This window comes from Hakea prostrata, chromosome 5 (assembly GCF_041222555.1).
Source record: "Hakea prostrata isolate BN-2017 chromosome 5, UWA_Hpros_2, whole genome shotgun sequence".
Lineage (NCBI taxonomy): Eukaryota > Viridiplantae > Streptophyta > Magnoliopsida > Proteales > Proteaceae > Hakea > Hakea prostrata.
In genome coordinates this window covers 7730376-7745273 of record NC_142604.1, presented here as the reverse complement: position 1 = coordinate 7745273, position 14898 = coordinate 7730376, and the positions used below count along the sequence as shown (strand labels likewise).

The following is a 14898-nucleotide window of genomic DNA, read 5'->3' as shown; positions in this document are numbered from 1 at the left end:
GATGAATGCAAAAGATTAATTAAAGGATAAAGTGATAAACTAGACACCATAAAACCCATACATATATCCATCGTTAACATACTTCCATTTTGTTGCAACCTAGTGTAAAACATCTCTCTCTAGCCTCCATATCAATCTCCTCAAATCCAAAATCTCACTCTCTGGCATTTTTCATGAGGTTGCTCCCTCCCTTCCTGATGTAACCAGGATTGGCAAGTATACGGCAACAAAGCAGCCCAACAAAAACATGCAGCACCAAGAGGTGGCCAAATTCCCTAAGGGGTATTTTGGTCATTTTACCACTCCACTTGAGGCCAGGGTGGTCTAATTAGCTTCCCTGTGCTGTTAGGAGTTGGAATCTATTTTTTTCCTCAACTGAGTCAGTGGTTAGAGTCCTTTTCCTAGTTTAAGTCTAATTGTACTAGGGAATTCTAATCCAAATAGGATTCCTTAGTTGAGTCCAATTAGGTTTCCTCTGTTGAGTCCTAGTTACTTTCCTTCAGTGTAACAATAAATAGCCCCTCACACCACGTAACAAGGCAGACTTGGTTAATTGAATCAAATACAGATTAGAAGGAAAACTGGAGTCCTAAGAGGAATCCCATGGCTGAGTGTTAGCTAATTTCTGCAATTCCTCATCATTCCCAACCTCCTTCAAGCCTGCGGCAGCAACAATTCTTGAAGTAATCCGCAACTTCAAGTCTCCCAGACTCCTAAAGCAAGTAAGTGTAACATCAGCCCCTCCCCTACCCCTTCCCACTCTCCTACACCATTCGCAACCATGCCCTTCCTCCCTACAGCTTGTGGCACCCTCCCCCATCCCCAAAACCCTAGTTTCACTGATCCCCATCCCCTACCACATTGCAGCCCCTTTCCCCCTTCTCTTAGGACCTACAGTTGTTACCCCTCCCCAGCCTAGACTCTTCCGCCATTCCCCAAGCAGCCTCCCCCCCCCCAATTCGTCTATTTTCTTCTGCTGCTGCTGCTTCTTCTTCTTCTTCTTCTTCTTCTTCTTCTTCTTCTTCTTCTTTTCCTCTTGTGGTAGAATCTGGAAATTCCAGAATTCTTAATTTTCTGTTAAAACCCTGAGCCCTAGTAAGTGAATTCATTTATAAACCCCCTCCACATTCACATACTGCCTTAGGATTACCATACCCTTCCCCTAGCCTACATTCAAACCCAAGCCTAACCCTAGAAATCCTTGTATCAAGAAAACCCCTAAAAAATACAAAATGTAACTTGTGAAAATTATGCACTAATAACTCTGCAAAAACAGAATGTTTTTCATTAATCTCAGACCTAAACCTAGCCTGGCCAAACCCTAAAACCCTACCCAATTAACCCTAGACCTCCCCTATACATAGATCCAAGGTTTGGAACTCAAAACAGTCAAACCACAGGGTGTTTAGTGCATTTTCAGCTGCTGTCCACCATGTTTTGACCTAGAACGGCAAGGTATTGAACCCCAGATTGCCTGCTGTCCACCATGTTTTCACTTGAGGCCAGGGTGGTCTAATTAGCTTCCCCTCCAAACTGGTTTCCCTTGGATGCATGTCACTGTACCCTAAGCTGGATCTCATCAACAAAATTCTCTGACTTTAAAAAGCAAATTCCTCTTATATACAGGAAGACATGTGCCAATCAAATTTGTCCTCCAATCCTTTTACACCTTCTGGTGTGGCATTTATCTCCAAGTCTACAATTCCTGCTCTGGAATCTCTCTTCATATCTTCCTTTAGAAAGGTCATGAAATCTTTAAATTCCTTCACACTATCAGCTGGTCCTCCATACGCAGACCTTGCCCTAAAGGCAACCCTTGTATATATAGAATTCATGACTACACTATTGCCAGTGTGCTTAAGCTTATATGGAAAATCTCCTCCAAAAATGACTCCATTTGGATTGCTTGGTTTCACTCTAATCTCATCAAATCTAACTCCTACTAGATCATCCCTCTCCCTTCCAATCCTTCTGGGTTTGGCACCTCCTTTTGGCTAGAACCTTGGCACACTCCCTTTGGCATCCTTTTTGACCTAGTTGAGCCAGCACCATCTACTCTTCTAGCATTCCTTGAATGTCCCCCTTCATTATTAGTGGTGTTTGGTCCCATTCAGCCACCACTAGAAGGCTTGGTCTAATGTGGTCCAACCCCAAAAAAAAAAGAAGGACAAGGTAGTCTGTATTCAGCACATTCTCCACCTCCTCTGCCCTGAATTTTATTATATCTCTATCCCTTGGGCCAATCTTGTATGGTTCAAAGATCACATACCCTGCCATTCTTTCACCTTTTTCAGATCTTTCACTTGTTGTCTTCCCACCCATCCTCTCTCTTTTGCTGTCATATCCAAGTCTCCCTTCTTGTAATAACCTTTAATGGAATGGGATTGAGGACACAAACCACCTCTTCTTCTCTTGTCCCCTTACCATTCTATTTGGTGTCAGGCCTTAGCCTCCTTTTGGCCTTGTTGCAGGCGTCACCTCCCTTTATCATGAATGGCACAAGTTTCTCTCAGCCCTTTATGGGGCCTCCCTTTTGTGACACTACGGAAAGTTGGTTTGTCAAAGTGCTGCCACCTAGGCGGCAAGGTGGTTTTTCAACCGCCTTTGGTTTGAACCGCTTAATTGACATGTTGTTTTTTAACCCCCCCCTTTTTGTCGCATTGTGCACCTTATTGCCACCTAAATGCTAAAGTAGCCTTTTTTTTTACATTTTGTACATTAAATATATTTTCTTAATTTTATTTTTTCAAATTAAAATTCATTCTACAAACCATATATAAATTTAATAGTTAGTCATTTCAGAATCGAGGCCCAAATTGCAAAGGAACTCCATAGCCCAAAGTGACATAGGACCTCTATAGGCTCCGGGGCCACTGCCCCCACACCCCCGCCAGTGCGGCCTCCCCAAACCTCCGCCCGCTCACCAGGAAGTGGGACCCCGGTGTCCATCAACAACGAATATGAAGCATGAGCCATATTCAACATCGAGAATAAATGAATCATTACATGGAAAATGACTTAAAAATCGGAATAATAAGATCTATTTTTTTGGATGAATGTGATTATTGAATGTTTATTTTAGCTTATTACAGAAAGTAGTTGTATTGAAAAGTAGTTTAAAAGTAGTTGTATTGAAAATTTTTAACCCAACCGCTTTAGTCGCCTTATTGTCGCCTAATCACCTAGGTGGAGCCCCAACCGCTTTGGTTGCCTTGACAACCATGTATTTTGATGAAGCATAAACTTAGAAGAGGAACCTCCCAATTGATCTGATTTGGAAGGTCGTCTTTAATGACATCCACTCTAAGCTCACTTCCTCCCCCCCATAAAACTGATAAAGCACACGCAGTTACTGTTCACGCTACAGCAACATGAACAGTAACCTGGGAGATTGTTCTTGATATTTGGTGGGCCCCTTCTCTAGCTTGCAAGGGGATAAAAATATAAAATATTTTTCACATCTGCTAGGCCCCAAGTCCAAATTTCAAGGAGAGAAATTAGGTGATGCTATTTTAGTGGGAGTTTCAGAGAAAATGTAGAACTTTGTTATTTATATATTGGGATAATCATGAAGTAGAATTTTGGTTTGGATGGGTTACCTAGGAACAATTTTAGTTAATTTAAATCATTAAGAGTCCAATTTTTACTATAATATGTTTCTTTTATTGTTTAAATCCATGTATTTAGCTTGAAAAAGGATATGAAGATACGAAATATTAAATTCTGTATATGCCTTTACACTCCCTCCCCCCCCCCCACCCTCCTCTTCTCTTTTTCTCTTCTTCTTATGTTTCTTCTTCTCCCTGTTCCCCTACTACTAGTCTGATTCTTCTCAAGCTTCACTTTCTTCCCTCTACCTTCCTTATCCTTCTTTCTTCTTTCTGTCCCCCATTAAAAACTTAACTCCCAAGGAATTACATAAGATTTGGTTCCTCCTAGGCATTTGTCTTAGCTAGCAGTTCTCTTCCACCCCCCCCCCCCAAAAAAGAAACAAAAACAAAAAAAAAACTTTCTTCCATACTAGGATTCATAATACAGTTTTTACTCATGCAACATAAATAAATAGAAACAACTCAGTAACAAATGTAAGAGACTGGAGGTATCATAGAACATGATACATAGGGTGGCATCTTAGGCTCAACCATGACACAAGACAACAAGCATCATTTTTTTGGATGAATAAATAAGTTAATTAAAGACAACAACGCTCGTACAATATCGCAGACAAAGAGAAGGCTAAAAACACTAGCAAACAACAAGGAATAGCCAGGAAGGGCCAAACGGTCCAGACGCTTTTCCGGTTTCTTCTTTTCTTAGGGCTTGGGTCCCCGAATCGTCCCAACGGTTATGTTTTGTGGGGCGCGCGGTCGACCGCGGTGTGAGGGGAGGGCCGTCGAATCGTGGGTCGGCTCGGGGGGGGGTAAGTGCAAGCAATTTCGGGTGGGCTTGTTCTGGGGGAGGGGCTTGTCTGCCGCTGGGCTGGTTGGCCCTGGGCGGGGGGCATCTTCTAGATGGGGGGCGCTTGGGCCCTTGGCTGGGCCCCTGGGTTTGGGGTTTGGTCTTGTGTCTTGGGATGGGGGGTTGGGCTAGGGGGGGTTCGTCCGGGGTGTTTAGGGGGGCGGGTTCTCGCCGCTTTCTGGGGGTCGGGTCGGGCGGGCTGGGGGTGGCTTCGGTTCTGGAGTGTGGCGGAGGCGGGCTTGGGCGGCCTGGTGGTGCGGGTTCTTGGGGCCCGGGTGGGGGGGGTTGGGGGCGGGGCGTGGGGTGGGGGGGGGGGGGGTCTTTGGGTTTTCGCGTGTTCGAGCTGCGGGTTTCGACTTGTTGGTCGTGTGCGGTGGTTGGGCCTGCGGCTTCTTCGTCGTGGTGGCCGTGGGCGCTCGTGGTGGCGCCCCGGTCTTCGGCCGCGGGGTCGTCTCGGGCCGGGGTCGGGAGTCCCCCGGGCGTCGCTCGTGGCCGGCCGCGCCTGGGGTCCGCGTGATTTGGTCACAAACTAAAAGGTACAACTGATGATGTGGCGAGTTTTGTTGGTTCAATGGAGCATCACAGCAAGCAATCACATAAGAGAGCAAACTCCCAAAAAAAAACATAGAGTTAAGAAAAAAGACCGAAAACATTGTTCATGTGAACAGGTGCGACAACCAATATTTGCCTTTCTTGGGGATACTCTCTAGAAGATTTTCAAGACCCATCAAGTGGAGAAAGGTTTTAACATAGGCTGCCATTAGTTTAGCTTCTATTTTTAGTCTTAGAGAGCATACTATATTTCATTTTAATAGAATCTTAGGTAGTAGCTACTTTCAATTTGTAACTCTTCTAGGAGTTTCTATTTTGATTTTCACAGGAAGTTTCTATCTTAGTTGCTAGGTTTATATTTCATTGAGATTCTAATTTTGGGACATACTATTTCTTGTAAAGCCTCAGCCAAACTCTAAATTGGTTGTTTATTTCAATAGGAAAAAAGAATTGGAGAAACTGAATTTGTGGCTTAAAAGCCTCAGTTATGGAATAAAATCCATGTTCAACAGCTGTGGGTGAGTGATCGAGGGCTGAGATATCCCATCACCACACCTCCTTTCTCTTATGTATCCTTACTTATATCCTTTATGTTCTTCAAAATATGATTAAAAGAAAAGGTTTTGGTTATTTCATTTTGTCTTTATTATCATAATGATCCTGCTTGCAATTGATATTTTACTGATTTCCCCTGTTCGAGGTTGACTTCTTGCATTAGTAACAGCCTGTCCACATAAAAGGAACTTTGCTTTGAACTCTAAATCTGCAGACATTCTTGCTGTAGAACGATTGGGGGACTCAGAAAATACAAACTAATGAGGAACAGAGATTGACAGTCTTGTTTCTTGCTTGAATCATGATATTTAATAATTAAAATATATAGAAGACATTAGTACATCTCATCAATACAAGTTATTGGCACTATAAGACTGAAACAAACCTGTGTGCCCAACAAAAGTATGCTGACAAGTCTTCCCTCTCCAAACCTTCAATGTTGAGTCGCTTGAACCTGCAAAAAACAAATTAATTCAAAAATTAAGCCAATAAGTCTTTTCAACTAACGTAAATACCCGGCTTTCTAATCTCCTGAGATCAACACGGACCATAGTTTTAGAACTTCTAATCCAGCTATCATCATAGCTATGCACTCTACCATATAAGATAGACTAAGAGCATAAATGAATTTGAACCTGATGCAGATCCAACCTCTAATTAGAGCCTCTCACCCTTACTACCCTGCTATTAGAAGCCCAGGTGATGCCCCAACACTTGCTGACCAGCAGTCAGCACTTCAAGTCATTATTTTTTTCCTTTCAGTACTAGTAATCTCAGTGGCAATTTAGTAATTCTTCCCAACATTATGTCAAAGACAATGGTCATTTAGGTTATTACACTTCCATTTAAAGTCCATTTTATTTTACAGCTTTTCATTCATATGATGCATCCCACTATCAAGTTTGCTTAGTTAGTTAGAAGTAGGTTAGCTGCTGTCCTAGTTTAAGTTTGTTTCTAAGTCCTAATACCACAAGGACTTCTTATGTAAGGCTATAAATAGCTCCCGATCAATTAGAATAGACTATAGTTGATTAATGGATTATTTTCCCTTCAAGCCTTGAGTGCTTTCTATCAGTAGATTGCTGCTGCAACTATTGGTTTATTCCAACTTTGGTTAGCATGATCCAACAGTTGAGTACCATATTAAGGTTCTTAATAAAGTCTTAAGAAGTCATTCCATTGACTCCACAGCTCTACAAGGCTCCCCAATCCAGGCATTTGGCAGCCTCCACTCCGTTCCCCCTTCCTATCACCTTTTCATATTATCATGAATTTTCTTGAACTTTGGACATCTCAAGACACCCAAAAATCATGGTTAGGTCTACAGCAATCCAGCCATTAAATATGTCCCAAACTTTAGGCACATCATCTCTCCTAAAACCTTAGTGGCCCCAGATCATAGTTTGACCCTAATTTGACCATCCAATTCTAAGATAATAAATACTTTCTCAATTTCTCGTTCTCCATGAAGCCCCAAGAATAAGAACCCAAACCCAACTTGGAGCGTCATATGACTCATATCTCTATATCATTACCAACATTCAAGTTTCAGCCCATTCTAACACCTATAGACCCCAATTCCCCATCTTTAAAATATTCACCCAACATCTGTAAGATCCAACTCATGGCCCATAATCGAAATTTATATAAATAAAAATAAAATAAAATAAACCAACACTCCAGGCTTAAGTCAGCAGGGAAGATAAGCTTATTTCAGTGGTAGACCTACATCACCTTGATATTTTAAAGCGCCAGTCAATGTTTAACCATGCTCCACTTATTTCCGTGCTTTGCTATCTGTAGCCGTGATTTGTTTTGCAAAAGTTTTCACCCTCACCAGTAATAACTAATAGGGTATTTTTACATGCACCCCCATACAACATGCTCTAGGTTACGACTTACAAATAAACCCCGTCTGTCAACCTTTACCCATCAGTTTTTTAGGAAGTACTCTAAATGTCCATATGACCCTTCAAGGGTGTAATATGACCATTTTACCCTTTTAGAAATTTTTTCCTTCCAAAAAAGTTGTTAGTTCAGGTTTTGATAATTCATTACTGTTGCTCTATCAGGTGATTGATGATGAAGAATTAGTAGAAGACATTGAAGGAGGAAACTTACCGATTTCATTACAGTGAAGAAATAGCAGTGAGCTCTCCTCCTCTTCCAGGATTGCTACTTCCTCAACTCGACATTTTGATTTGAAGAGCTGGGTTGTCAAAAACCAGTATTCAAACTCCAAGAGAGAAGCAGAGCCTGAGGAGTCTTGAGATTAAGATTGGAGCTGTGGGTTTGATGGGTGTCTTAGCTTTTTCCCAAAAATCCTACATCCTTGTACCTGCTAGAGCTTCACTTATCCCTTCTAAAGCTCTTCACTCATACCTTCTAATGGTTTTCCTCTATAATAACTCTCCTCCTTTGTTTTTCATTTTTGAGCTCTTTACCTACATGCCTAGTTATTCTATGAATCAGAACACAAAGAAGTGACTGAATGTATGATCTAAAATAGTGTGTTACTTTTATTTGTTTGATTAGCTGATTATATGAACATAGTATCCCTATTGCTTTGTCTAGGTTTATAAAATAACTGACTGGTAAATTCTGAATCACCTTGAACCTTCTATTTTTATGGTGGTTCAATATTCTTAATCAACCCAGAATTCTCTAGCCATTTCAACTCTGGAATATTTCAGGATTTTCATTTAGGTTTTGATCAACACAGTTCACCAGATTTTCTTTCCATTGCTCTTCATATCCAACAAGATCCATTTCCCCTCTCAATGGAAAAAGTTACCTTTTTGCCAGAGAGTGACTGGCTGGGCAAGGGGAAGGCCAGCCAGTGTTTCCACTTTGACTGGAGATCGCAATAACTACCTCGTTAGAGCTTAAAATCAGATTGGGAAGAAAAGGATGAGGAAGAAGATAAGAATACATATGGTATTTCACTTACCAATAAGTTTAGGTCATAATGGTAAAAATCCCTTTTACTCCTTATAACTAACAGTCACATTAGCACACTTAGCTTTTCTGGACCAATTTCCAGGTGAGTGCACGTAATTCAGCTAAACGGGGGAGGTCCATGAAAAACTCTCTTATTAAAAGCGACACACAAAAGACCGTCTCTGCAAGCTCATAATTAGCAGTAATTAGATCCCTTCTTCAGAAATCGGGTCTACAGACTTGTGCAGATAACAATTTGGATTCCTCGGATTGAACTTGGATTATGATCCCTATATCCAAAACCTGTGCATAGTTCATTAGTTTAACAAACCAGAATTCAGATTCAGTAATCACATAGAACTTCAAGTCCAGCTGTGCATACGAGGAACCATAAATCCTAAACCCATAACCCCAACTTCAACCCCAAACCCAGAAAACCTAAAAACCCTAAACCCTAAATAAATGCAGTGTCTACATCCATGAAGTGCACTATCTTGAGAAACAAGGGGAAGCGTATTTTATCCCAATCCATTTTCATGAATAAATGGGAAATCGACACCGTCCAGAAAAAAATTTCCAGTCTTTGATCCATTCGCCAATCATGTGCATAAACTGCTTGGATTCAGAGTGGATCCTTCATGTCCAAAAATAAGTTTTCCTTCAACGAGCTAATGTAGACGTAACAAAGTGTATAGAAGAAGTATCAGGAAACTCAGGAAATTTGGAGTTCAAAACAATGATTCAGGTTTTCCCTATTGAAAACCATTAGTTTTAAAATCCCAAATATGGAAGTCGAGTGGCCCATTTGCACTCTTTGTTTGGTTCTGATAAATCAGTTCTCAAACAGTTCTTAAGGAATGCAGCAGCAAAAGGTTGTACTACTTGTTAGCGAAAATTTTCAGAAACACAGAACAGTTAACTGAAAAGAGGTTGGAAACTGAGACAGCACTCAGGTTGTGATATGACTGGACAAAAATTAGCTGAAATAGATTATATTGATTCAGACATTACATCTAAACAGAACAAAAATTGACCAGGAAATCCACCCAAAAACTTAACCGCTTGGTTGAGGGAAAACAGTAGAAAAGGTCAAACGGGGTGGGAAACTTCTATTTGTTTCCCAGAAATTCCCAAAATGTGACTAATTAGACGGGGTAGGAAACTTCCAGACAACCTCACAAGATGCATTTATTCTTATCCAGTGTGGTGGCACCTCTCTCTTCCACCCCCATCCACTTTCAAAAACCCACCAGACCATTGATGGAGTTGCTTTTTATCCTCTTCCTTCCTCCCATTTCCTTTCTTTTCCCACAACCCCCCCCCCCCCCCCACAATTCTATTTCCTCTCCCTCCCATACCTCACCACAGAGTGCATAGTCCATAATTTTCTTTCCTTTTTCCCCTTGTCTACCCAACCCACAGTATGTGGGACCCACCTTTTCAAGTTTCGCATACCTTTTTATCCATCAAAAAAATGCACCATCATAGAATGGGGAAACATCATCCTTTAAATCTCTTTCTTTACTAATGATTGAAACGAAGTACCAAAAAATTGCTTTTTGGAATCTCTTCCTCATCAAGTTTTACCACCTCATCATATGTTCGAGCATGACCAAAATCACACACTAGATATACTATCTATGTTCTACTAAGCTTAAAACCTTTTAACTTAAGGTTGATCTTTGTATCTCTAACTTGGCATTAATCCTATGAGCCATCTACCAAAACAATATCATCAATGAAAAGCATAAACCAAGGAACCTCATCTTACATATCTCTAGTTAACCATCCATGATAATTGCAACTAAATAAAGACTTAAAGTTGATCCTTAATGTAACTCAATTGCAATAAGGAAATCACCATCTCCCCACCCCAAAAAAAAATCTGTTCACTCTAGGGTTAAGGATCTTTTAAATAATGCCCTAGAATTTAGGGTTAGCGTTGAATCTTCTTTATTGAACCAGTAACAAAGTTCTAATGGGTGAATTTATGATAGTTGGAAACCTAACGGATGGCAATGGGTAATGTTTGTAAGTTGTTAGGGTTTTAACGAATTCCCAAGGGATAATTGGTATACCAAAACTCAATATGGATTCTAACAAAGAAGCATGGGTGTGTTTTGTGATACCAAGTATTCCCTAGGCCTAGCGTGACCAAGGAAGCCAGCAATTGGGTATGGAGGGTTTAGGGGAGATTGTACCATTGTGGGAATGATCAAAAGGGATGGATCAAGAGATGGGAGGTTTCTAGGGCATGGTTCTAGGTGGTAAGGCAGTTTTTCAACAGCCTTATTTGCCACCACTTTGGTCACATGCAGTTTTTTAAATGCTATGTGCGCCTTATTGCCGCCTAGACGTCAAAGTGGTCTTTTTTTGACATTTTGTACATAATAATATTTTTAAAATTTTTTAAATCAAATTTTATTCAACAAAGCTGTATACAAATCTAATAGTTAGTCATTTTGGAATCAGGAATCAATGAATCATTAAATGGATAAGGATTTGGAAATCGGAATTATGTGATCTATTAATTTATCATGTTCGGTAAAAAAAGTGGTAAAAACAGACATATCAATTCCGATTCGGATTCAAAAATTATCCATTTATTTAATAAAAGTCTGGACAAACAAATTGTAAGGTCTGTGCAAAAGGCACTTGTTTAGCATCACACTATCATAGAGGTAAGTAAAAATGTATAAATTATTACTTTCATTTTCATACTTATAATTTGATATTAAGCGGCGCCTAGGCGGAGCCCCAACCGCTTTGGTTGCCTTGACAACCATGTTCTAGGGTTTCTTGGACTGGATCTTGGACAACCTTTCTTGAATATTTCCTTTCTTCTCTTTTTTCTGTTTTCAGACTTGTTGCAAATCAGAGAATGGGAAACAGAGGGGGTGCCGCAAGGGATGGGGTGGGGGGGAGTTCCTAAATAGGCTGTGATGGTGGGGGAGTGGTTTTGGAGGGCTGCAAAGGCAGGGGAGGGGGTCCTAAGGCCTGCACAAGAAAGAGAAGGGGAGGGGAAGGGAAAGGGGGATACATTGCTGGACTTACTTGAGGAAGCTGTTGTTGATGGAAGAAGGCTGCTGAGTATAAAGAAAGAAGCTAACAATCCTGCCGTGACCCTCCCAAGAAAGCCAAGAACTTGTTAGCCAAAAGATTCTCAATTCTTATTCAGTTCAGGATTTCAGTCTAAGTTTACAATGAAGGGAATGGCTTATTTATAGCACTACATAATAAAAAAAAGACTTGGACTCTAACTAGGAAAGAAGATTGAATCAACTAGGGTTTCCTTTATAGACTAGGATACCCCTTACACTAACTTAAGTAAATAACCACCACACAATTTAAGGAACCAAATTTGTACTAGAAGACCTACTTATCCACAAGGAATCTTTTGTTTAAAATGGATTCCAAATGGCACTAGAACTCAATTGACTAACTAAAACAAGGAAATAAAAATAGTTTTCAACTCAAAAAATTAAGATAAAAATACTATTTTTTTAAAAAAATAAATAAATAAAAGTAACTAGGAAGGGAAATGACCAAATTGCCCCTACAAGGGTTCGGCCAATTGCGCCATCTTGGTTGGGACTTGGAGCCCAAACCAGGGTTTCGACCAGGGGGAGATGTTGTGCTCACATCACCGTTCTCGCACTATCTGAACCAAAATAGTAAAAACAAGAAAACCAGTTATTGTCCAAGTTCTAAATCATTTCTACTTTCAACATCTTATTTCAAACATTCTCTAATGATCTTAACATAATCTTCCACCACCATGAATTAAGATGACACCCACCACTGCCACTGCCATTGATGATGCTGACACTGTTGCTGCTGTCAATGTCAATGACATGAAAGGTTCCAATCCCAAGTAGGAACGCTCCATATCAACTTGTACAATCCAAGTGCCGTTGGAACCATTTTCAAGGAAGAACCTAGATCAAGACTTTGTGAAAGAGATCACTGAGATTTCAACATCTTAGATGGCAGAGAAGATCATAAGCTCAGATCCTGGAAGCAGTAATTACATGAGACTAGTGTCTTACAAGTCTTCTTAAGAAATTGAAAGGAGAACGGATACATTGACATGAAAAAGAACTCACCCAAGTCGGGAATACAAGAACTAACCTACAAGCAGAAGAGGGCTCAATTTTAGTCTGGGAAGAAAGATGCAGGCCACAAAGGAGAGGCAAGAACATAATATCCATTCTTCTAAAGTGCCAGCAGAACAAGAAATGGTGAAGAACTCATACAGAAAAACCAAGATTACGAGCGCAAGAAACTGAGAAGAAGGTGATGCTTCTGGAAGTTGGGAACTTGCAACTATATGGGATAGGTGATCTATGCTCCGCAGCAAGGAAAAAATTTCGGTCGAAACTAGGATTTTGACCCATGAAAAAAAAAATTTAGGTTTCGACCGAACATATGGTTTTTTTTTTTTAATTTTGACCCTAAGTTTCAGGCCTTATATGACGTCCATTTCATTTGATTTCTTGCCTCCTACCTATTTAAAGCATAATAAACACAATGGAACTAGTATTTTTGCCAAAAAAAAAAAAAACCATTGTAAATTTATCATTCAAGTATACTAACAAATGACTGGTTCCGATAAGTACAAATTGTATTGCATGTAGGCATAGAATCATCAACATACATGAATTGTTTGATAGAATGGTTACATATACAACAAGTCAACAAAATAAAATGACCAACTAGATCAAGTGATGCCGCTCAATCGACCAACTTGCATCCCAAGCCCATTCCCTATATGGTATAATTTGAGCCCATTCCCGCCCTGTTCGCCATGTTGTCCCCCTCCCCGGCCCCTTCCCCCTTTGGCCTTTGTTTTGCCTTCCCGATTGGCCCCGTCCCGGCCCTAATTGGCCCATGGCCAATTGGCCCTGCTAGCTTTAATTGGCCATATCTTTGGTCGTAAATATCAAATGTAAGACAGGTAATAATTAAAATACATATTAAAGTAATTAAATTATTAAATTCCAAACTCAGTTCTGGAAAATAAAATAGTAAAGATGTCAATAAATAATCCAAAACTTATATTCAATATGTATTTAACTATTTATACCCATTTAGATTTTAGAGAAATAGATAAATTCAAATTTCTAGGGTTTTCTAATTTGCTATTTGATGAAAATTATGGTTATTATATGCAAGCTCAAGGGAAAAAGAAAAGATTTATCTCAATTCTCAATTAATTTCTCTCTCTCGCTCTCTCTCTCTCTCTCTCTCTCTCTCTCTCTCTCTCTCTCTCTCTCAATAAGTAGAGAGAAGAATTGTAATTAAATTTAGGCATATTTTAAAGTCAAGTCAATTATAGAGAATGTCACAAACTCTTTTTGTACTCTTAGAAACATCGAGGATTCAAAAGGAATCTAATAAATGAAAATTTTATCTTCAAAGTCAAGAACTTGCCGTAGGTGGTATGTTATCATTCACAGTTTAATAAATTGATATCTTTATTCAATACAAAAATTCATATTCAAAACCTTGTTAACAAGTAAATCGACGATAATTTAGTATTCAACAAAAATGTATTTTTTCATAGTTAAAAAAATGATGTTTTAGTTACAAACATAGCTATATGTTTTTAATAATTTTTTTAAATATCACGTAGATTTGTTAGATATTCATGATGAGAAGTTGGGGTATAGATTTGTTAGATATTAATTCTTTATGTAATAGTTTTTATTATTTATAATATATTATCTCGCCTTAAGCAAAAAACAAAATCAATATTTTATTAAACTAAAAATGAGTTTGTGGAAAAAGTAAAAATTACCTTAAAAATAATATAAAGTGAATTTATAGTCTAATATGATCAAAGTGACTAAATGTCAAAATCAAGACTCATATCATGTTAGTATGAAGATCGGGTTAAAAATCTAGTATCATCATCGTCAAATTAATATTAAGATTAGAGCCAAAATTAGGGTCGGGATCGGGGCCAAAATCAAATAGATGCTTATTACATTGGTAATGGGTTATAATTTATTTTATTAATTTTCTACAAAACATGATCATGTTTCTAAAATTTGCCGTGTCGTATCCACCCATATGTATTACAATTAATTCCTCTCCATGTGGGTGGAGGTTCCGGTCTTTAGACTCGAATGGCAGCGGGGATCAAGGTTAGGATCATGGCTAATATCAGGGCCAGGATCAGGGCCAAAATCAAGGCCAAGATCGGGGCCGATGGGTCGGGATCGGGCCGGGATCGGGGCCAGATCGGGCGGGGGATCGGGGCCGATCGGGGCCAAACGGGCTAGGATCGGGGCCTGGGTCGGGCCAAATCGGCGGCGGGATGGGGGCGGGCCGGACCCGCCCGCCCGCCCAGTTCGGGCCGTATTGGCCCTCCCGCCGCCAAACTTCCCG

General features: G+C 39.9%; 1 protein-coding gene across 3 annotated transcripts in view; it reads right to left on the bottom strand.

Annotated features, from left to right (window-relative positions):
* Positions 1-14898, bottom strand: part of LOC149014806 (transducin family protein / WD-40 repeat family protein) — a 73677-nt gene that overhangs the window by 46651 nt on the left and 12128 nt on the right. For all 3 annotated transcript variants that reach the window (XM_089155439.1, XM_089155437.1, XM_089155438.1), the window contains exon 4: positions 5951-6019. In XM_089155439.1, coding sequence (XP_089011565.1) covers positions 5951-6019 — 69 coding nt within the window. The remainder of the gene's footprint in view (positions 1-5950; positions 6020-14898) is intronic.